Source organism: Leishmania major, chromosome 29 (assembly GCF_000002725.2).
Source record: "Leishmania major strain Friedlin complete genome, chromosome 29".
Lineage (NCBI taxonomy): Eukaryota > Euglenozoa > Kinetoplastea > Trypanosomatida > Trypanosomatidae > Leishmania > Leishmania major.
This window is the reverse complement of record NC_007270.2, coordinates 45,269-66,456: the sequence shown is the minus strand read 5'-3', so window position 1 is coordinate 66,456 and position 21,188 is coordinate 45,269. Positions and strand designations below refer to the sequence as shown.

The 21,188-nt window shown below is 60.6% G+C and overlaps 6 protein-coding genes across 6 annotated transcripts; all 6 read left to right on the top strand.

Moving 5' to 3' along the window:
• Positions 1-1,112: 1,112 nt before the first annotated feature.
• Positions 1,113-4,175, top strand: LMJF_29_0190 (conserved hypothetical protein; the record flags this gene model as incomplete). The annotated part of the gene is made up of 1 exon (XM_003722045.1): positions 1,113-4,175. The coding sequence occupies one exon, from the start codon at positions 1,113-1,115 to the stop codon at positions 4,173-4,175; it is 3,063 nt and encodes a 1,020-aa protein (XP_003722093.1).
• A 1,132-nt stretch (positions 4,176-5,307) lies between these two features.
• LMJF_29_0180 (conserved hypothetical protein) lies at positions 5,308-6,921 on the top strand (the record flags this gene model as incomplete). Its single annotated transcript, XM_003722044.1, has 1 exon — positions 5,308-6,921. One exon carries the CDS (start codon positions 5,308-5,310, stop codon positions 6,919-6,921), a length of 1,614 nt encoding a protein of 537 aa, XP_003722092.1.
• Positions 6,922-7,621: 700 nt separating this feature from the next.
• Positions 7,622-8,035, top strand: LMJF_29_0170 (conserved hypothetical protein; the record flags this gene model as incomplete). Its single annotated transcript, XM_003722043.1, has 1 exon — positions 7,622-8,035. One exon carries the CDS (start codon positions 7,622-7,624, stop codon positions 8,033-8,035), a length of 414 nt encoding a protein of 137 aa, XP_003722091.1.
• A 5,275-nt stretch (positions 8,036-13,310) lies between these two features.
• Positions 13,311-15,020, top strand: LMJF_29_0160 (conserved hypothetical protein; the record flags this gene model as incomplete). The annotated part of the gene is made up of 1 exon (XM_003722042.1): positions 13,311-15,020. The coding sequence occupies one exon, from the start codon at positions 13,311-13,313 to the stop codon at positions 15,018-15,020; it is 1,710 nt and encodes a 569-aa protein (XP_003722090.1).
• Positions 15,021-15,848: 828 nt separating this feature from the next.
• On the top strand, positions 15,849-17,930 carry LMJF_29_0150 (conserved hypothetical protein; the record flags this gene model as incomplete). Its single annotated transcript, XM_003722041.1, has 1 exon — positions 15,849-17,930. One exon carries the CDS (start codon positions 15,849-15,851, stop codon positions 17,928-17,930), a length of 2,082 nt encoding a protein of 693 aa, XP_003722089.1.
• A 1,370-nt stretch (positions 17,931-19,300) lies between these two features.
• Positions 19,301-20,314, top strand: LMJF_29_0140 (DNA-directed RNA polymerase I-like protein; the record flags this gene model as incomplete). The annotated part of the gene is made up of 1 exon (XM_003722040.1): positions 19,301-20,314. The coding sequence occupies one exon, from the start codon at positions 19,301-19,303 to the stop codon at positions 20,312-20,314; it is 1,014 nt and encodes a 337-aa protein (XP_003722088.1).
• Positions 20,315-21,188: the final 874 nt, after the last annotated feature.

The window sequence follows — 21,188 nt, the reverse complement described above, 5'->3', positions numbered from 1 at the left end:
GTTCTGCACCTAAGGAGCAGGCGCGTTGACTCACATCACTTCGTGTAACATGCAACCGAAAAGAATACCTGAAAGCCACAGGAAGCAGAGCGTCAAGCGAGGTGGAGTGGGGGGGAGGGAGGCTGGAGAGACGAGGCAACTACGTAGAAGTGCGACTGGGAGAGTGAGCAGCGAAGGTGCCCATGCCAGAATGTCCTGTTCGCACGCGCAGCGCGTCGTCGGGACAGGGTTCGCAAGGCCCTATACCTCAGTGCCACCGCTGTGAAGCACGCGGCGGTTGGCTGTCCGTGACACTTCGTTTTACTCGTCTGCCTTTCCTACCGTGCTTATCAGGGAGATCGGCATCATCACGGCTGCAGGGTGCGTGCGTTGCGCTGCTGCTTGACCAGCACGTAACACCCACAAATGTGGTGGTGCTCTGCGCGCGTCTCTGTGTGGGGCTTTACCGCCGGCAACAGGGCAAACACATCCGTCATCTTCCTCTCTCCTCTTGTCCATTCTTCACGTTTCGACTACTTCTTCGTTGAGTCTGAACGCACGTGCGCGGCATCGCTGCGCCTGCGCACAAACGCGTCGACGGCAGATGTGAAGTGCCGGAAGACGAACACTCGCACGTCCTCACAGTAAGGAAACGCACGTTCGCCGCATAGAGCGCCACCATAGGGACGCGGGAGCGACGTAGGACGGGGCGTGCGTTAGCTTCACATAACCCCTTGCCCTTTCTCGCTCCTCGCCAATCCTTGCCGTAGACGCAGACAGAGTTACGCACAGACTCACTCGCAAGCGTGTACGCAGACGGCGAAGAAGAGAGGCACTCAGCTGAAGGAGGATAGGAAGCTGCCGCGCTCGCGGTGTCTCTGGAAGAGACAGAGGTGCTGACGTGCACATCCTCCCCTCGCAGCGCTGCATCTGACAACGGGGAGCACTGCCTCTCTTTCTCTCTCGCAGCGGCGTAGTGGGCGCCGTCGACCAACCTGTGAGGTTGCGCTTCCCTCTGCTCGCTTGTTGCGCGTGCTGCGCAGGCGCCGGGCGTAGCGATTGGGTGAGGGGGTGACTCCACTACGTATACCGTGACAACGCTGCGAACATCGAAGCTGCTGCCGATTGCGCCGATGGAGCACTACGAGGATTCCTTCGAGAGCGCCACCACGGCGATGAATGAGGAAGAAGAGGCCATGTCGGTGCGCACCAGCTCAACGGCTGCCACTTCAGGGGACTCTGTCGACGCTGGCGACGACGGCAGCGTTGGCGACGTAGATGATGCCATCTCTGGTGGCAAGGGAATGAGCGACGTACTGACTTTGAGCTCCGCCGCAACACTGTCACCGACGGCACGGTATCTGGCTCTACCCTTGCCTGCATCCCCAGTGCCGGTACCGGTACCTGTGCCGACACTCACCCCTTCGCCGGCATCAGCGCTGAAGGGTGATAGCGAGAACGGGTTGCACGCGTCGTCCATTTTGTCTGCCCAAAACGCGTCGGCTTGTAAGAGGCCGCTTGGATTCGCCCCACGCGCGACGGTCGGAGCAGTAGAGAGCGAGGAGCGAAGCGCGAGTCTGACTGACAGCGCCAGGGCTCAACACCTCGCTACGCTCGAGGCATCGTGTGTTGCTCAAGGAGAATTTGCAGGGAACTCCAGCGACGATGCCGACCATAGTCGTCGAGGGCTGAAGGGCGTTGGCTTCGAGGCCCTTGCCCACTTTGTGGCCTTTGGTGACAGCGGCAACTACAGCACAACGGGTCCAACGTCGCATCGGCATAGCTCCGTGATCCGAACGGGAGTGGAAGGCTTCCCATCCCCGCTGGGCAAGATGCTCACCACCAAGAGAGAGGTAGAAGGCGAGAGTCCGAGGGAGGGAGAGGAACTGCGGCCAACTGCTGACTCTCTAGCTTCCCAGTCAACATCGGCGCGGCAGGCAGAGTTGCCACAGAAAACTGCGGCGTCGAAGGCGGCCTCCGTGGCTGCGAGCAGCGTTTTCAGCACCCTCTCACAGCATCTTCAGCAGCAGAAGCCGCAGCGACAGCAGCCGCAACCGACCCTTGTGCCAGCGCCAGCGGTCAACTCGGCGCCAGTGGTCCCTTCGATACCAACGCCTGCAACCACCTTGCCCACAACGCCGCCTGCCTCCTTTAAAGTGCCGACAGCGTCACCAGCGCTGCAAGGTTGTGCTTCCCTCTCCCTCCCAGCTCTGCCGCCACCGGGATGGTCCTCTACGACTGCTCCCAACAATGCCACCGCTGGCATGGGGACGCCGCTCACCGTCCTATCCGCGGCGGCGGCGAAGGACGCGACGGGCACGCAACACGGGTGGATGATTGGTAGCGTGCAGTACCGCACTAGCCCCACAGATACGGAAGCAGTCCAGCAGATTCCCCCGCTGCCCCCGCCGTACGAGCATCCTCGGCCCATTGCGGAACAGACGCGCACATCCGAGCTCCGCGAGGCGTCGGAGGCGGTGGAGAGGCTAGTAAAGGCGTTCGCGATGCTGAAGGGCTACAACCGTCTCGAGCAAGCGAAAAGCAGAAGTCGGCCCCTCGCTGACGGTGTACCGGCCTCAGTGGAAGCGGTAGCCGATGTTGTCGCCTCTGCTCGCCAGGCCAGAGCTGCATCCACCGTGCAGGTGCGCGACACTGTCCGGCCGCGCAGATCCCGCGTTTGTGCGCCTGGAGTGGCGTCGGCGGCCACTCTTGCCTCCACCTCGGCTGCCGCCGTTGCGCTGCCGTGGGTGTCTGCCCCTCGTCGAGAAGACAGCGAGAGCGTGGCCGAAGATGTTGTGCTGGACTGCGTGCTCGGCCTCTTACAGGAGCGTACAAGGGGCACCGGGACTTCTTCCACGGGTGAGCACGAGTGGGAGGGGGTCAGGTCGACGAAGCGCCCAACGGCGGCATCGTCGTGGCAGGCGGCGAGACCCCACTACGAGGTGGTGACGGCGGACACTTTTGCTCACGGAGGAGGCGCGGGGGGGCACGGCCGAGCTTCGCACTTCACCGCCGGCACCGTGTCTGCGGCCGCGCGGACCCAAGTGTACTTCAACTCATCATCAGCCTTCCTGGGCGGGCTCGGTAGCAGTAGCGTTCCCTTGTTCGACCCCCGAGATCTGCAGAGCGCGGTTGACCTCTACAATGCCGTGCGCGAGGCGCTGGACAAGTACGTGCTGCGCCGCGTGGCGACCGGCGCAGAGAAAGCAGAGGGACCTGAGCCGCACGTCTCTGCCCCCCGCGCACGCTCCATCACCGCCATATTTGCGTGGGCGCTGCTGCTGGACATGGTAAATCTCTGTGAAGAGATCGCGCGTGTCGCCTACGATGCAGCGCCGCGCACCCCGAGCGCTGTGTATCCCGTGCTCGCACAGTTCAGGGGGGATGCGGCGTGCGAGGAGGTCGTCAAGGCGGCGATGCACTGCCTGCCGTTTGAGGCACTCCACACCAGCGGCGCTGACACATTGGCGCCAGGGGATGGCGGCTGCACATTCCGGATGGCATGCTGGGTGACGCAGCAGCAGCTCTGGACCATCGCCGACGCTATGGTCGACACGGTCCGCGAGGATATGGTGCGACGCGCCAAGGCGCTGAAGTACTCTCCTTTTAACACGGCCGCAGTGGCCGAGGTTGATCCTCGGTTGCTGGTTCCTCCCACGACTCCGATGCTCACTCTGCGGCCGCTGCCGGGGCGGAGAGGTGGCGGTGCCGTGCCAAAGGTGGCGGATACCTCCACGACTGCAGGTACTGCTGCGGCGTGCGCACGAGTGCACGGAGGCGGCAGAGGGGAGGGAGGAGGCCCGGACAGTGGCAGCGCTGGCAACGAACTCTTCGAGATGCCTGCCGCCGCGTTGCAGAAGGTTGCCTACCACGTTTCTGTTCTCACCACGGATTTGCTCTCCGACATGAGCACCGCCAACCACCACGAGCTGTCGGCACTGACTGCTGAGGATTACCCCGATGTTGCCACCGCCGTCTCCGAGACCATGAGCGAGCTGCTTCACGACGAGTCTATTAAAGCGGCTGTGCGGCGGCGAGCTGCAGAAAAAGTGAAGCAGACACAAAGGGCGCGCGCCGACTTCGCCGCAACGTCGCGCCAACGCAAGGAGCAAGCCATCATCGAGAAGGCAGAGAAGGAGGCGGAGGAGGTGGTGCAGCACATTCTGCAAGAGATGAGGGCACAGGGAGTTGCCTAGTTGCGCCCACACCGTTGAAGCACGAGGCACCATCATCCACGTTCTTGCCTCCCTCCCTTACCACCTCGCGTTGCCGGGTTCGTGCCGAACACGTTCCTCCCGGCACACGGACTTGCTCTCCGCCTCTCCACTGCGTGGTGTGCCTGGCAAACTGGTTCGTTCAGCTCTTCCCCTCATCTTTCTTCTTGTCGGCAACGATGCACGCCACCGCGTCTCATCGCTCGTCTCCGCGCGCACCTGATGAGTCTCATCCACGCACCAGCTCTACAACTCCTGCTGCATGGAGGCTTGGAAGAAGAGGAAAGAGGGCGAGGGGGTGGGTGGGTGCGCAGCTCGAGTGGCAATGAGCCGCGGATGTGTACGAGGCAGAAGGAAACTGACGGGCAGCGGGGCTGTGACAGTCGTCTCGAAGGTAGGCGGCGACGAGTCCTCACGGCCATTGGCGCACCTCAGCGTTTCTCCGCCCCGCCCTTCTTCCCACCCACGCTTCTCTATCTGCTCGTTCGTCGTTGGCGCATCCTCCCTTCCTTGCAGCACTCTGGGAGTGCGTGTCCACGTGACACGACCCGACGCGTCACTCCCCTCAACCCAACCACTGCGTGCGCTCTTGGTGACCAAACAGAAAATTCGTCAACTCACACTTTATTTTTCGTCACCGTGCCTGTTCCCTCCCTCAGCATTGCTCGCGCCGTGGTCAAGGGATAGGCGCGCATGGGAGGGCGCGTGCGCACGGAGGACACTGGCGCCGGCTGCGCGTGCTTTTGCACCGTCCACGCAGAGGCCCCCCCCCTCCCCTGCCGCTCTCCTCTTCCGTCTCCCTTCCTTCTCTTCGCTTGCCTCGTGTGCGCTTCCTCTTCTCCATCTCGCCCTCCCGCACAGCCGCTTCTCTTTTATTGTTGTCGTTTCGCTGTTCAGCACGCGTCGTGGTGACGAGCCCAAACGAGGTGCAGCTCCCCAACTCACCTGCGCACGCACCCCACCGTAGCGCACGCTGATTGGCGGCCACGTGTTCTGCCTCGACTACGCCAGCACCCGCAACAAAGAACGAGGGAGAAGTGCAGTCGGGAGCACCGTGCGTCTGACGCCTCCTCTTGCCTTTCCTCTTGCGCATCTTTCGTCACGGGTGTGAAACATGAGTGATCCAGTCGGTGCCCGGCACGGCCGGGAGCCGTCTTTCCCATTCGACGACAGTGGGAGCAGCTTCAGCTCGCTTTCGTACTCTTACGACTCCTCTCGATCACCGTCAAGGTCATACTCGTACTCGTCATCCGTTTCCTCAAGCTCGTCTGACGAACACCCGCTCCGCGGTCACCGTCGCCTTCGCAGTCGCTCGCCGTCTGAAGACTCTGCTCACAAGCAGCCACGCAGCGACTCGGTGCTGGGGGACGATCTCTTGTTCACGTCTGGTCACTCAGCCCCGCCGCCATACCACCACCCTTCCTCCTCCTCGGCGCCGGTGCTTCCACCGGTGCTCGGCGACGCCGTGCTGCCCGCAACGCATGGAGGTCAGCTCAGCAGCGTTCTCGGTGCCCCTGACACCCCCAACGAGGACTGGCCGTGCGGTGTGTGCAGCAACATCAACTCCAAGCAACGGACTTCGTGCTTCCGGTGCGGCTGTCACTACGCGGAGAGTCTCCTGGCGATGCCGGGCTACGAGGTGTCGCTGACACACCTGCCCGCTAGCTGCACTTCGGCAATGGTGGAGGAGGCATTGCGACGCGTGGCGCCGAACTGCTCCCTGCACTACATTGGCACCGACGCCGAGAAGGGCATCATGTACATTCAGTTCTCGTCTGTGGAGGAGGCGACAAAGTGTCTGGTGCAGAGCCACTGCGAGCTGCAGTTGCGCGACCGGGGCGGCGAAGACGGCGCAAGCGTGCGCACGCGACTGAGCTTCTCCTTGGGTCCACACCCCCGCCACGAGCGCAAGGAGACAGAGGAGCAGGTGGCACGGGCGACGGCGCAGGCTGCAGCGGAGAGACAGGAAGCAGCGCTACAGAAGGCGGGCGTGCCGCGGTTTCTGTGGCCGCACACGTGGCGCCAGCCGCCATCCTTTCCATCTGCAGAGAAGTGCAAGGTGTTTCTCAGCACCATGTCTGCCCACTGGGACCACCTCTCCGAGGAGCAGAAGCGCTACTACGACGCCGAAGTGAAGAAGGCGCTGCTCCGGACGGCCGCATCGACAGAGTCGACGGCCAAGATGAACGGAATGCCCGCGTCATCCCCTGCGAAGGCTGGTGCCGCTGCAGAAGTCACGGCTCCCCTCTCCGCCGAGTCGTCGCCAGCCTCCTCTTCGCTTGCCACACCTGCTGAAGCGAAGGAGACTGGCAAGACGTCGCACGCGCTGGACGGTCTCAAGAAGCGGCTGGCGGAGCGGAAGAGCGCCATGAAAAAGGTCGACGGCCCTGAAGGGGCCAAGGCGGCGGCTGCGGCAGCCGCCGCGGGAACACAAGCGGGCGGCCCGGTCGCAGGTCACGGGAAAGACGTTTCCAGCGGTGGCAGTGGTGGCGCTGGTGGTCTTGCCTCTTCGCTGCGGGGGTGTAGCGGCGACTTTCCTGCGACGCCATCGCAGATGCCGGCGGAGGTGCTCTTGTGGGACGGCTTTCCGGTACCGCTCCAGTACACCAGCCTCGGTAAAGTGCCGCGCTCCATTGATCTGCCGCGTGTGCCCATGTCGGTGTGCGAGCGGCTGCTGCCACCGGCGCTGCTGCAGGTGGCACGCATGCAATTCAAACAGGCTCGCTAGCGGTGCGTGGTGTTGTGTTGCGGTCTGTCTGCCGGTGCAGGTTTGTGCTGGTGATGGCCGTTCCTTGTGCTCGTTGTTATTGCGTTGGTAAGCGGATACACTTTGACGGTGAGATGCGAGGAGTAATCAAACACGAGAGGATGCGAGTCAAAGGCGCGCGGGTAGGGTCGACGGGGGCAGTTGAGTGTCGCGCACTCGCCCACCTCCGCTCGAGCATGTACCAGAGCGTGAGCTGCAGTCATCCCAATGATCTGTGCCCCCCCCCCCCCCCCCTCCCCCCCGCTCGCACTCCTTGCAAGTGTGCGAGACCGCTCTCTTCATCTCCACGAACGCGGGTGTCACCTGCTTGTGTGCGTATGCGTGCATATCTGGAGTGGCGGAGCGCGCTACACTGTCTCTCATGAAGGCTCACCGCTACAACTACATCCTGTCCTATTCCCTGTTCTGTCCTGATCCATGCGTGCATGTCTGCGTCTTTGTGCGTGTCATCACCGCCTCTCCTAAACATTGCCCAGATCATCGTCTGCTCGTGTGTTAGTGCTCTTCTTCCTAGCATTGGCCTCCCTTGTTTTGTTTTCTCTGCTGAAGCGGTGTCTCATTGTGGCGAGGCGCACTTGCACTTCCTGGCGCGCTAAGCATCCCCCATCGCTCACTCACGCAGTACGCCGTTACACACGTACCGCTCTTTCTTCAGTTATTGATGTCTCGCTTGAAGCACGTGGAGTGGGATGAGAAGAACCTGGAGGCGAACGCCGAGTACCAGCGACAGCACCCCGTGACGATACACATCACGGAGCCGAAGACGCCGTACTCGTACGCCGATGGTGACGACTTGGAGGCCGAGGAAGAGGGGTTGCTCAAATGGGACCCCGCTGTGAACGCCAAGGTGAAAGAGATCAAGGAGCAGATAGCCGGGGACTTCTCTGATCGACCAGTAGCCCCAATCGCGAAGTCTGGGCGGCCGATGCTGGCGGAGGGCACCTCGACCGGCGAGCTAGCTCAGCAGCAGCATCAAAAAGAATTCCGCAAGATGCGCAAGGCCGTATATGCGGACGAGGGTGCCATGTTCAAGAGGGCTCTGTCTCACGAATGCAAGGACGAGGATGACGAGTAGACGACCCGCATCTTCTCTTCTTTGTTCGGTGAGGGTGCCACGCACTGAAAGCGTGAGCACGTACTTCTCTCCCTCCGCGGACGGTGCACTTTACTGCAGGCGCACTCGGGGAAGGAGCGAGGGGGAGAGGGAGAGAAAACCAGCACAGGAAGGAGTGAGGGAAGAAGAGGCTTAGACACTCGAACTGTGACGACATTACAACGTCAGCAAGCGTTCGCCTCTCCCCCTCACTGCCGTCCCTTCTCGTCCCCTCCTCCTTTGGCAGGCCACCCGTCCTCCAGCTGCGGCGCGCATCGGCTGTACCCTAAGGACAGCAGCGCCCAAAAAGACAGAGGGCCATTTCGTCGTTCTTTATGGGAGTATAGGCTCGTGTTCCCCCTCCCTTCCCCCTTCTCTCATCTTCCCTCATCCCTTTTCAGCTCACTCCACCGCCCTCACTGACCGTCTCCAGACTTGCCCTCTTTTTTTGTACGTTCCCATTTCTCTTCCCGCTTGTTTGGATGTCTTCTCTCGGGTGCTGTACACACACCCCATGCGCTGCACCGTTGCTCCCTCCTGCGTCCCTCGGTTGTGCTTCCTATTTGTCTCTGTTTGCTCTCCCCTTTTACTTTCTTCACTGAGCGGACTACTATGCATGCGATAGTCCCCCCTCACAGGATGCGTCCGCCTACCTATGGCTAGATTGGTACGTCTCCTCCTTCACTGCCCCCCTCTTTTTCGTTGCTTCCCCGGTCTGCTGCATCAGCGGATGAAATCAGCCGCTGTTTCGCGCCCACTGCCCCGCATGCTTCTCCGCCTGCCCGGTCCTGGCCATGTACGATAAGCACTAACGGCGAGAAGGGAGCGAAAGAGGAAGACAACAGTAACACCGCACACCTCGTGGCAAACTAAAACAACAACGTGTCGTGGGGGGCTGCCCGCGCCCCGTTAACCCGCGTCTCTGCCTTCTCGCGCTTCAAAATCTCCGTGGAGTGGTGAGGCGATAAGTCAGAGGTCGCTCAATCACGCTGCTGGGCTTGTTTACAGACTGAGCAAGTGACCGCCGTCGAGAACACCCGCATCATGCCGTCTCCTGAGGGCCCAGGGACAGGGGCGTGATGTGTGCGGTCTCATGATCCAACAAACCGCCCTCTCCTTGCCTGCATGACCTCTCGGGTCTATCCTCTCCTCTGCTTCCGCAGCATGACAGCTGCAGTACACACACACGCACACCTCTCGTTCCGTGCACTCACTCCTCCCCTCTCTTTCTGCAGAAGACGCGCCAGCTCAACGGAGGGAGTGTTTTAGGCGCATCACTTCAGCAGTCACCACCACCCCCCGACAGAGACCACCGCTGTCAAGCATGCTGGGTGCACCGAGTCCGGCAGCAGGCGAATCCAGACGCCCTCTTGCACTGCTTGAGAGGTGAAGAGCGGACTAGGCAGCAGAGGCACTAACGGACTGAAGAAAATCCTGGCCGTTCTCTTCGCGCCGAGGAGCAGCACCAGTCGCGAGAACCTTCAAAAAGCTCGGAAGACAGGGCTGCCCAGCGGGTGGCCCGGAGAGGGACACGACAATGAGATGCTCACAGGGGTGGAAGCTTGCCACGCGGGAGGACGACACGCCATGGAGCTGCCTTTTCCTCTGCTAGACTGCATGCCAGTGCAGCTGTGTTGCACCTGCAGACGACTGGCCACGCTCACGGACGACCTGACCGGGGGAGGGCTGCACCGCCAAGTCCGGCACTGCGGAGAGAAGCGGCTGCTACATACCCCTGCACACGCGACATCGCTGACTAGCCGGCATCCCAGCATGGAGCACGACCTGGAGCACAGCACGACTGCGTACTTTTCGGCTTCGCCTCCGCCCGTCATCGTGGGGGCGGGCCGTACGCAAGACCTTCTCGAGCATTGCGGCACAGCGGCTTCTGACCTTCGGTCACGTGTGTGGCACAACAACGCTTCAGCGCTGACTGTGGGGGCTTCTCATGTTGAACTATGCATTCGCAGCCGCATCAGATGAAGCGATATGACGGCTCCCCACGACGGCACCCATGCCGCTTGCGCCCCGGTCTTCCACAGGGACATGGCGAAAGGGGAGGGGCCTGGGGAGGCGAGGCTTCCGTGCACGGGCTACGTGGACTCTTCCGTCACAGCAAAAACCGAACAGACGTCTCCACGGAGGGCCGGGGACGACCTCCTCGCCTTTCCTGATCACGGGCGGCGGGCAGGAGGACCTGAAGCGCGACCACCAATCGTGTCCCGGCACACAACCGCTGCACAGCGCGCTCATAACCCCCCTGCCGCTGTATGCTGATCGGACGAAACCCATGCACCCCAAGGAATCACCGGAATGGTCAGCAGCGCACGGCAGAACGGCAGCAGTTTGATGGGCAGCGAGACTCCGAATCGGTCGCCACACGTACCGGGTGGGTGTCTGACCTACAGAGGAGGGCCCAGGGCTAGCCACCTCGTGAGGCCCGTACCCGGTGGCATCCCGCCTCAGCAGGCAGGACGGTTTGACGCGGGCGCACCGACCGGGCCAGCGGACGAGCAAGCAGACTGTGTGCAACGACCTCGCAGCTGTCAAGAATAATGTGGGGTGGCCGGGGTGTGCTCAGGGACGTCGGCGCGGGCCGGGGGCTGGCCTCGGTACGCAAAGCAGTGGTCCACCGTCTGGCGCAGATTGGGGGGTCCTAAAGGAGGTCATGATGCGACCAGCCAGGCCTAAAACGGTCCAAACGATTCCATGACGCCTGTGCTGCTTCCAGCAACCTGCGTTGGGGGCCGTTCGAGCACAGCACCACGCCCTAGCTTCCCCCCCAAGACCCAACGGGGTAGGCCACACGCTGCCAAACGTTCATGAATTCTCGGCATCGCCGTCAACGAGTCACCCGAGGGAATTAAGGCGCTTCGGGGAACTTGGCCCCGGACAAGGGCACGACCATCCCCTCCCTCCCCCCAAGCTGGCCGTTGCAGCTAAAATATGGGGCGCGGCTAGATGTCCAGGCAATCACCCACTTAGCAGCAGCAATGGGCAAAACAGAGGAAGTTTTGCGTGAGGGACTCATGTGTGTAGAGCCTTCCCAACTTCCGCCGCTTCAAACACCCGCGTGCCTCTCGCACGATCCAGTCTGCCAGGCGGGGGTCGGTGGATTTGGATCTGTCGATACGAAAAAAAGGTAAGTTAGGGCGATGCTCAGGCGGCCTGCACCACGCGCTCGTGCAGGATGCTCACTCCGTTATCGTGTTCTGGGTGCCAGAGCACAAAGACAGACGAAGACTGATCCCGCAGCCCGCACACGATGGTGTGTGTGTGTGTGTGCCTCTGTGGGCGCTGGGGACGTCGGCGCCGTCTTCGCTTTTCGTTATGTCGGCTTCCCTCTTTACGCAGAGGTGCACGTTGACAGTGTTCCCAAGGCAAGAACAGCCGCGGCTGCTGCGGACAATCTTCTGTTCTGAGCCTGCGTCTTCCTGTGGCATGGTGTATGTTCATGTGTTTCTTCTCGCCACGCTCGTTGACAGACATGTGCACCGGCGCTATGTTGAAGACGTGCCTTGGACACGGAATGCTGACGATGAGCTCGCGCGCTCTCTCCTCACCTCCAGCTGAGCCAGCAAGGAAGTGTTCACCCGTCCTTGCGGAAGAAATGACACACGATCCCTGTCCTTTGCTCGTCCTCATCGTTAGTCGCTGCACGCTGTTCGCGGGGACATGACGGTGCGACGAGATCGGAGGGAGGTGGGGGGGGGGCGATGAAGTTTTTTCTTTTCGTTGTTCTGTGCCAGCACGATCGTTATTCCACCAGTCATTGCTACGTCTCGTCTCAAGTCCATTTGAGGAGCGGCACCAGGGACTTCACGACGCCTTCGCTATTTCTACTGTCTGTGTCTCCAGAGCAGGATCCACCCATCTGACCCCCCCCCCTCTTCGCGTTTCCACCCGGTGAGGCAGGGAGCTGAAAGGATGGGTAGCTCACCAATCTCGGCACCACACAAGCACAGGCATATGCGTGTTTCAGCGCTCTTGTATAATGGGCGCGCACTATGCCAGCCGGGTATGGCCCCCGGCGCAACCCCTTCTCCCCCCTCTTCTATCTCTCTTGTCTCTCACGCTGGCGAAGTAACGAGGGTGTTCACACAGAGGTGCCTTCGCCAGCGGCCGAAGAGACGAAAACTTCGGCGCGTCTGCTTGATCGCGTGCGCCCTGCCACTGTGTGCTCGTTCTGCTGCGCCCCTTCCCTCCCCTCCCCTCCCCCTCTTTCGAGTGTACACACACATCGATACACGCAGGCCCACATGTGGATATAGGTGACCATGAGCGTGTATGCAGGTATGCACATCTCTATGCATGCGTGTCTGCGTGTGTGCATACCTTTACTTGTGTTGATGTCCGTCTCTCCGAGTGTCTGCGCCCTCGATGCCGCTGCTCTTCGTGCTTGTGCGCTCGTAGGTGTGCCTTGGTGTGCTCAAAGGCTGCTAAACACACACACACACACACACAAAGGTGGGAGGTCCCAGGCCCATCCGGCCTGCTTTACATTCCTCCATTTTCAAGTGCTCTCCCGCTTCCTTGTTGCTCTTTCTTTCCATGAGGCGCTTGGCACGGGGGAGGGGATCCACTTTTTCGAGGCCCAACAACATCTGCGCGAGTGCGACACTCTCACTGTGTCGTGCACCTCTTACCCCGCCTTCTCCCTTCCCTCTCTGCAACGTGTCTCTGCTGCTCCTCCTTGCCTCGCTTTCTCAGGCTCTTCTCATTGCCCACACGCTCGTGTCTCCTAACAGTCCGCCGGGGTCCCGTAGGCCTCCACATGCGTGCACGTACATAATTTTTTTGCTGTTGATATCCGTGCGCGTGTACGTGTGGGGTGCCCGTGCCTCGGGCCGCCGCGGAGTTGCCTCATTTGCGCATCGTATGTGCAGGTATATGGATGCATCTTTCTGTCGCTGCCTCGCTACACTGTTGGACTCCCGCCTCTCGTGCGATCTTGTTGGCCACCTTCTCCTTGTCTCTGGCGTAAAGTCTTCCTCGCATCTTTCGCTGTCGGCTGCGTGCTCAGGGAGGGGGTGCCATCAGCTTATGCGGCAGGAGACCGTGATAGACTCAGGTGCACACACTTGCACGGACCGGCAGCATCTTGGCCTCTAAAGTGGAGGACACGAATCTTTTTCGTCCGCTGGTCCCTCACTCTCTCGCGGCGGACCTGCAGGCGGCGAGACGGGCTCACGAGTCCCTCTCGCGCCCTGCGCACCTTCCCTCTGCCTCATCGCTCTCCTCCGCCCCCTTCTTCGAGATGGCTGCGGGCACGCGGCGAGGCCTTGTGCTGCTCGGGACGCACAGCTTCGTTGTGCAGTCGCTGCGCGTCGTCTTCACGGCGCTCTTCATGGAGTACTACGTACATGGTTTTCTGCTTATCGTGGATACGCGCAAGGGGAAAAAGGCAAGTCTCACCGACATTCTTGAATGGCGCTTGCGCATCTCCAAGCTGGGCCTTTGTGTGCTCGTTGCCGCCCAGCTGATGTACACGATTGCCAGTGTCCTTGATGGATCTGGCGTCGTTGCGTTCTCGTCTGTAGTCGCACGGGTGTGGCGACTGACACCACGGCAGCGTTTGGCGTCGAATGAGCATTGTTTCGCGTTAGCGTTTGGCGTGTCGTGGTGGATGCTGCGACTTCCCCTCGTCCCGTCAGCTGTGTCCTTCACATTGGCGACCGCAGTCGTCGGTATCTTGTCCGATCGCTGCACCGCCTTCGCTCAGAAGTTAGCGCGCGAAATGGCGACCCAGCGACCGAAGGAGGAGAGGTTGGTGCAGCTTGCGTCGCGTGCGGCATCGGGTGGCGCTGCTGTGGTAGTGCTTGTCGCCGCCCTGCTGTACGACGGTTCCTGTCCAAAAAGGAAGTTTCTTCGCGGGTTCCACTGGTGCCTTCTCCTTTTGAGCGGCGCGGCCGTGTGCGCCTTTAGTGGTCTGCAACGTTGGCGGTGCAGCTCTCATGGCGAGGAAGCACCGAGTGCGGCACGAGGGGAGTGCAGCCTCAGTTCGCACTCCGTCTCCGGGTTTGGCGGCGCGACGATGATAGAGTTTCAGGGCTTTGTGCGGCAGACGTGGCAACGGCGGTCAATGAAGGCGCTCCTGGTCGTACGTGCGCTGCACTGCTACGTGCATGCAGTGGTCGTTGGTTTCTTTCATCTGCTTCTCACGCTGGGCTGTGCGCCCCGCCTGTCGGCGGCCGCGCGGGCGATCATCCTGACCTTTGTCGTTGCAGCGCCGTCCTTCCTTGCCCCCATGCACATCGCAAGCGCCGGTGCGGTAGGAAAGAAGCGCCTCGTGCTCATTATGTTGCTCGGTGTGTGTGCGCTGGGTCTTGTATCGCTGGTAGCAGCCTTCTTCATGAGGGGAGCGGTTGAGGTGGCGGTTGCGCCGGCGCTTGGAGAGGGCGGCACAGCAACCAGTTCGGGTGCCGGGATTTGGCTGTGTGCTATTCTGCTCACGCTGCTGCGTCTGCTGCTCGACAGCGTGCGTGACGTGCTTGAGCTAGCGCAGGAGGATGTGGTTGAGGAGGATGCTATTCTTTTCGGCCGCGCCACTCCGATGGCGTCTTGGACAAGGCGACTCTGCGCCTTGGTCACGACGCCGATGGAGTCACTCAGCCGTATCGCAACTGTCTTGCTGCTCGCCTTCACGAATGCATTTGAGAGTGTCGTGCTGGCCCCACCCGCCATCATTGACAACAGCACCATCACCCAGGCTGCTTCGGCGCTGCAGAGGGCCGCAGCTGCGCTGGCCTTGGAGCAGGCGTCGTTGTCGAGTGCTTTCCCTGCCGTGGTGGCGACTGCGAACGCGACCTCCACAGTACTTGCGTTGTTGAGCCTGCACACGAGTGGGGTGGCGCTGCTGATGATGGTTGTCTGGCACCGCTACTACAACCTGGAAGGGAAGCATCTGCTGTTCGTTCAAATGGCCACCCGCAAGCGCAAGGACGAGCAGTGCGTGGCTCTCATATGAGGCGGACGTTCCCACCGTATCGCGAACAGCGGCGCTGCTTTCTGTTTTCTCTCTCTTTCTCTCTTGAGGGTTTGCCCGGACTGCAGCCAACGAGTGTGTGGGAGTTTTTACAGTGTGCACAGTGTAAAACGGAAACTGCGTGAGCCCGTCAGTGGGTGAGGAGTCAGCACAACAGCCGGCAGGAACGTGTGCGCCTTAGTTCCGCTCTCTTTGTTCCTCCATGTGTGTACTATGCAGAGCACTTACGCGATCGATTGCCCTGTGCCACCTCTGGGTGCATAGGAAGTGTGGGCACATGTCGATGGAGGGGAGTGCGGCGGGAGCAGCGTGGGGGTTCAAGGGCGACAGCGGCGATGACGGGGCGCAGTTGCAGTCCACAAAGGGCGTCGACCTAGCAAGAGAAAGCTAGATACTGCACGCCGACCCGGCCTTCGAGAGTCGCAATGCAGGCCCATACGCATCACCAAGTGGCGGTCTGCGTTCTCGCTCATGTGATGGACGTGCAGCACCGGTCTGCGTGTGTGTTCTCTTGTGCGACTGTTCTCTTCCTCTCCTCCTTTCTTTGCCCGCATCTGCCTTCCACGCTGCAACTGGCTGCCCTCGTGCAATGCACGCCCGTCGCGCGACGTCTCGCCTCTACAGCCTCACCCCCGCTTGCGCCTTGGCTATTTCTTCAGCCCGCACAGTTGAAGGCGGTATATAGTTGTACACACAAGCCAGCCCACGCAGGCACCGCCCACCTGCCCCACCACTCCACTCTCCGACTGTCTGACCGTATCTCTTGGTGTCATATCCGTTATCTGCTCCCCCAGTTGCGACAACAACAGAATGATGTCTATGCGCCCCACCACCGGAATGGCCCCGCCGCCGACGGGGATGGCTTTCTCCGCCACAGGTTCCTCTCATACCGGGCCTATGCGGCCGACGACGACGATGGGTGGCGGCACCACGCTCGGCCGCATCCAGGCGCAGGTGCAAGAGGGCACCTTCACCTCCACCGTATACGGCTACATCCGCGACCATCAGTACGAAGAGGCCGTGGAGTTGCTGGCGACGCAGCTGGAGGAGTTCCCGCGCAGCCGCGCAGCCGCGTCGCTCATGGCATATTGCTACTACATGATGGGCGACTACGGCGAGGCGGCCAGTCTCTACGAGCAGCTAACGAAGATCTGCCCTAACATTGAAGAGTACCGGGTGTACTACGCCCAGTCCCTCTACAAGGCCGGTGCCTACGCGGAGAGCAACCGTCTGTGTACCCTGATCACCTCACCACAAAATCAGACCACACTCAACAAACTGCAGGCGGCCATCGCGTATGAGCAGGAGGACATCCCGCAGACAAAGTCATTCCTCGATCAAGCCCCGGAGACCGACACGGACATGCTCGTTCTGCGTGCCTGCGTGCTGAGTAAGGAGGGTAGCTACGAGGAGGCGCTGGAGAAGTTCAAGGAGGCTCAGAACGCCGTCGGTTTCTCGGCGGCGCTGACGTACAACATGGCGCTCATGTACTACAAGATGGAGCAGTACGGTCCGGCGCTGCGGCACTTGGCTGAGATCATCGACCGCGGCGTCGAGGAGCACCCAGAGCTGAACATTGGCACGAACACCGAGGGAGGTGAGGCGCGCTCTGTGGGCAACACTCAGCTACTGAGGGAGACCGCCCTCATCGAAGCCTTCAACCTCAAGGCGGCCATCGAGTATGCTTCGAAGAACATGCAGGCCGCCAAGGAGGCACTTACGGATATGCCGCCCCGCACCGATGCCGAGCTCGACCCTGTCACGCTGCACAACACCGCTCTCATCAACATGGACGAGAACCCGACGAACGCATTCAAGAAGTTCAACTTTCTCCTACAGAACCCGCCCTTCCCGCCAGAGACGTTTCAGAATCTGCTTCTCTTCTACTGCAAATACCAGTACTACGACCTAGCCGCCGACGTGCTAGCCGAGAACCCGCACCTTGCGTGGCAGTACCTCTCGCAGAACAACCAATCGCTCTATGACTTCCTTGATGGCCTCATCACCGCCCAGACTTCGCCGGCGGAGGCGTACCGCAAGTTCGACATTCTCGCGCAAAAGATGGTACAACAGCTGCGCAACATGACGCGCCGCATTCAGGAGGCTGACCAGAGCCAGGACGCGGCGGTTGCAAAGACGGCGGTGCGGACCTATGACGTCACCTTGGAGGAATACATCCCCGTTCTCATGGCGCAGGCGAACATCTACTGGGAGATGGAGAATTACCCGATGGTCGAGCAGCTCTTTCGCCAGTCGGCCGACTTCTGCTCCGAGAACGACGTATGGAAGCAGAACGTGGCGCATGTCTTCTTCATGCAGGAGACGAAATTCAAGGAGGCGATTCGGTACTACTCGCCTGTGGTGGAGGCGAACCGGGAGAACATTCTGAACTGCAGCGCTATTGTGCTGGCGAACCTGTGCGTCTCGTACATCATGACCGCGCAAAATGAGCAGGCGGAGGAGATCATGCGCCGCATCGAGCGAGCGGAGGAGCGGCTGACCTACGAGGACTCCTCCAAGCAGCCGCTGCACTTGTGCATTGTGAACTTGGTCATCGGAACCCTCTACTGCTCCAAGGGGAACTTCGAGTTTGGCATCTCCCGCATCATCAAGTCGTTGGAGCCCTACGACCGTAAGATCATGACAGACACGTGGTTCTACGCCAAGAGGTGCTTCCTCGCGCTGGCCATGAACCTGGCGAAACACATGGTTTCTCTGAAGGATTCCTCTTTCGAAGAGATCCTCTTCTTCTTTGACCAGGCCGACTTACATGGCGAGAAGATCTTCGCCTTCATTCACCCTGATCCGTCCAAGCAGGACACATCACCGCGCAACACCGCTCGTTGGGAGGCACGGCAGCTGAAAAAACTCTACCTGACACTCAAGGAGTGAGACGGTGCGTAGCGGCAACCGTGTGCTGCGCCGTTGCGTGTGCGTCTCTCTCGCTCTCTTTGGATCCCTCCGGTGGCCTGTGTCATAGAACTCCAGCTGAGCAGTGCTTGTACATGTGTGTGTCTCCATCTGTGTCCACAAGGGTTGTGTGTGTGTGTGTGTGGCTTATGTATCTGATATCATCGCTTCTCCCCCAAACCTCCTCTTTCTTCTCCGTTCCATTTGTGTGTTTGTGAGGCACATGCCGCGAAGCGCGAAGACAACGCAGCAGAAGAACAACAACAACAAAAAGGAAGAAGAAGCCAACGCGAAGCAAAGCGACGGCTGCCGCGTACGCCGCGGAATGCTGACTGTCCATCGTACACTTGCAAACGTGAAGGAAAAAACTGTGCGTGTGTGCGCGCGTGTGCCAGTGCCTCTACCCACAGCTCTTTCAGCGGCTCCTGCTTCCCCGGGCGAGCATATCCTCTCTGGAGCGGTTGGGTGGCTTGTCTGTTGCTGAGTGGCTCTCTTGTAGACCTTCCCCTCCGCTCACTCGTCACGCAAGGGTAGCTCGCGTGGGCCTCCTCCGCGCGTGCCAGGAGCACCGCTGGGGAGCGTCTTTTCCCACGGCCACCTTCACTCACTGGATTTTGTCTCTCTTTCTCTCTATCTTGTATGCTGCACCACCGCTCGCGCGTATGGACGTCTTCGCTGACTCTACTTCGTCCTGTGGCACTCTCAACGATGTTGTTGCGCACGTGTGTTGCTCTCCGTGGCGGCGCCACGAGAAATTACAGGAGAAGCGGAATTCAACAAAAAAGGAGAGAGAGAGAGACGCCCAGCGGCGGCCAACGTCCACTGCGAGCACCGATACGAGGCCAAACGCCCACGGACGCGGCCGTACTCTGTGTGTGCGCACGTGCATCGCTCCCCCGCTCTTCGCGTGTTTTTTTGGCTTTGAAGGCTGCTTGTGCTCTTCTTGCAAGCTCTCTGCTCACTCGCAACAACCGCATCTCCGACTTGCCACCCTCTCTCCTCTTCCTCGAAGCGCTCTCTGCACGCTGCTGCTGCCTTCCGGCTGTGCAGGCAAAGGGCTGTCTCGAGTACGTGCGTGGCGCTCGCCCAAACCAGCGTGTAGGACAGGTGCGGCACACCCTATCGGGGGGGGGTACTGCCGTACCGGTGCCATCTAGAGGCTGTCGCTCTGTTGCTTCTCTCTTCGCGTGCCGTCGACCGAGTGAGGCTGCAGGGGAGACGCGACCAGCGGTCAGCCGGCACACTGAGTAGGTGCAACGAGCTGCCCAAGAAGGGAAAGGAGGCACGAGCCCCAACCGCGCGTACGTCGTGGTTTTCTTCGCCTTCGCTTGTGTGCACCTGCGATCAAGGCCATGAGGCTGGAGATTGTCGAGTGCGTGAAGAATGAGCACGCCGCGGGCGAGACGCTCACGTTTCAGCTCAGCGAAGTCGACAGCTCTTTTGCGAACGCGCTGCGACGTGTCATGCTGGCGGAGATTCCGACGCTCGCCATTGAGTATGTGACAATCCGCCAGAACACGTCGGTGCTGCCGGATGAAATGATCGCTCACCGGCTTGGCCTTGTGCCGCTCTTCTCCGAGAAGGCGAAGCGCTTAAACTTTCCGCAAGATTGCGGCTGTGGCGGGAGCGGGTGCCCGGACTGCCAGATTACTGGTTCCTTGAAGGTGCAGTGCCCGCCGAACCAGCATAGCAAGCAGGTGTTTATTGGCGATTCTCTGCAGATCGATGACGCCGAGGTGTACCCAGTGAGTGCGGAGGAGCATGGCATTTGGCTGGTCACGCTGGGACGCAGCCAGGTGCTGGATCTGCACGTTGTAATTCGCAAGAACATTGCCAAGACGCACGCCAAGTTTATGCCAGTGGCAACGGTGGCGATGCGCTACGCTCCTGAGATCATCCTCAACCCCAACGGGTTCCAGACCCTCGGGAAGGCGAAAGCGCGTGAGTGGGTGGCCCGGTGTCCGCGGAACGTCTTTCGGTTTGTCGAGCGCACTGGCCAGGTGGAGGTGCAAGACGAGGACGCCTGCATCTTCTGCCGCGAGTGCACCTCGCAGGAGCCCCCGTTCGACAGGCTTCCCGAGCCGCTAGTGTTTGTGCGGCAGAAGAAGAACAAGATGGGCTACTTCGACTTCACCTTCACAGTGGAGTCGACCGGGGTGCTACCGGTGCTGCAGATTGTGTACGATGCCGTGGCGGTGGTGCGCAAGAAGCTGCAACGAGTGAGTGAGGGCCTCATGAAGGACCCGAACACGGACGGTGTAAAGACGCGCACGATTGGGCAGTCTACGACCGCCCCGGTGGTGCCCAACGCGGATGCCGTGCGGAAGGGCGCGGAAGAGGACAACCTCGATTTCACCATGCAATAAGTGTGCCACGATTGTACGTCTCGGTGAGCGTAGCAGAGAAGGTGAACAGGTCGGGGGACTCCGCCCAACGCCGCGGATTGCATGGTATGTTGTGCGCTGCCTCTTGTCTGTCCCGGCGTCTTCTTCGGTTGTTGTCTGGGCCGCTCTCCCAGGCTCTTGTGTAAGGCATGCCATAAAATGGCCTCCCCCTTCCAACGACACAATCGCCACAGCCCAAGGATGCTTGCATACACGCGAAGAACGGGCAGAGAGGAAGAGGTGAGAATCGTCAACCCAACCTCTCTCCTCACCCGGCGGCCCAACCCTCACCGTGGCCTACATGTCCAGCATTGGCGTTACTGCGCACCGCGTTTCCTCACTCTTGGTCTGAAACATGTTTGCCTCTCCCCCTTCCTCCCTCCAGGTACGACGGCCGAGGAGGGAAATAAGATGCATTCCACGCCACGCCGTGCATCCACCTATGCCTCGCTCTCTCTCTCTCTCCCTGTTAATACTCTGTTTCACGTATATCACCACACCATCTTCTTCCCTCTTTTTTTTCCTGCTTCTGCGCTGCTGTGTTCACGTGTGTGTATGTGTGTGTGTGCTGGCACATGTGCATCCGTGAAGTAGCTGCTGGAGCCGTTCCAACAGCACGAACACCCGCCAAAAAGGGCGTTTCTTTGTTTTCACAGGTGGGGGTGGCGCTGCCGCGTCGAATCACCTCCTCTTTCTCCCCCGGCGCTCGCTGACATTCTTCTAGCGTTCTTTCACTTCCAAAGGCAACGATGGAGGCGCCACGCACGTTTTCATCTCGTGTGAGTCCGTCATCGTCGCGTCTGCCAGACCTGTCGAAGAGGGGCGGAGCGCCCCTCGTCGGAGCGGCTCGCAGGAT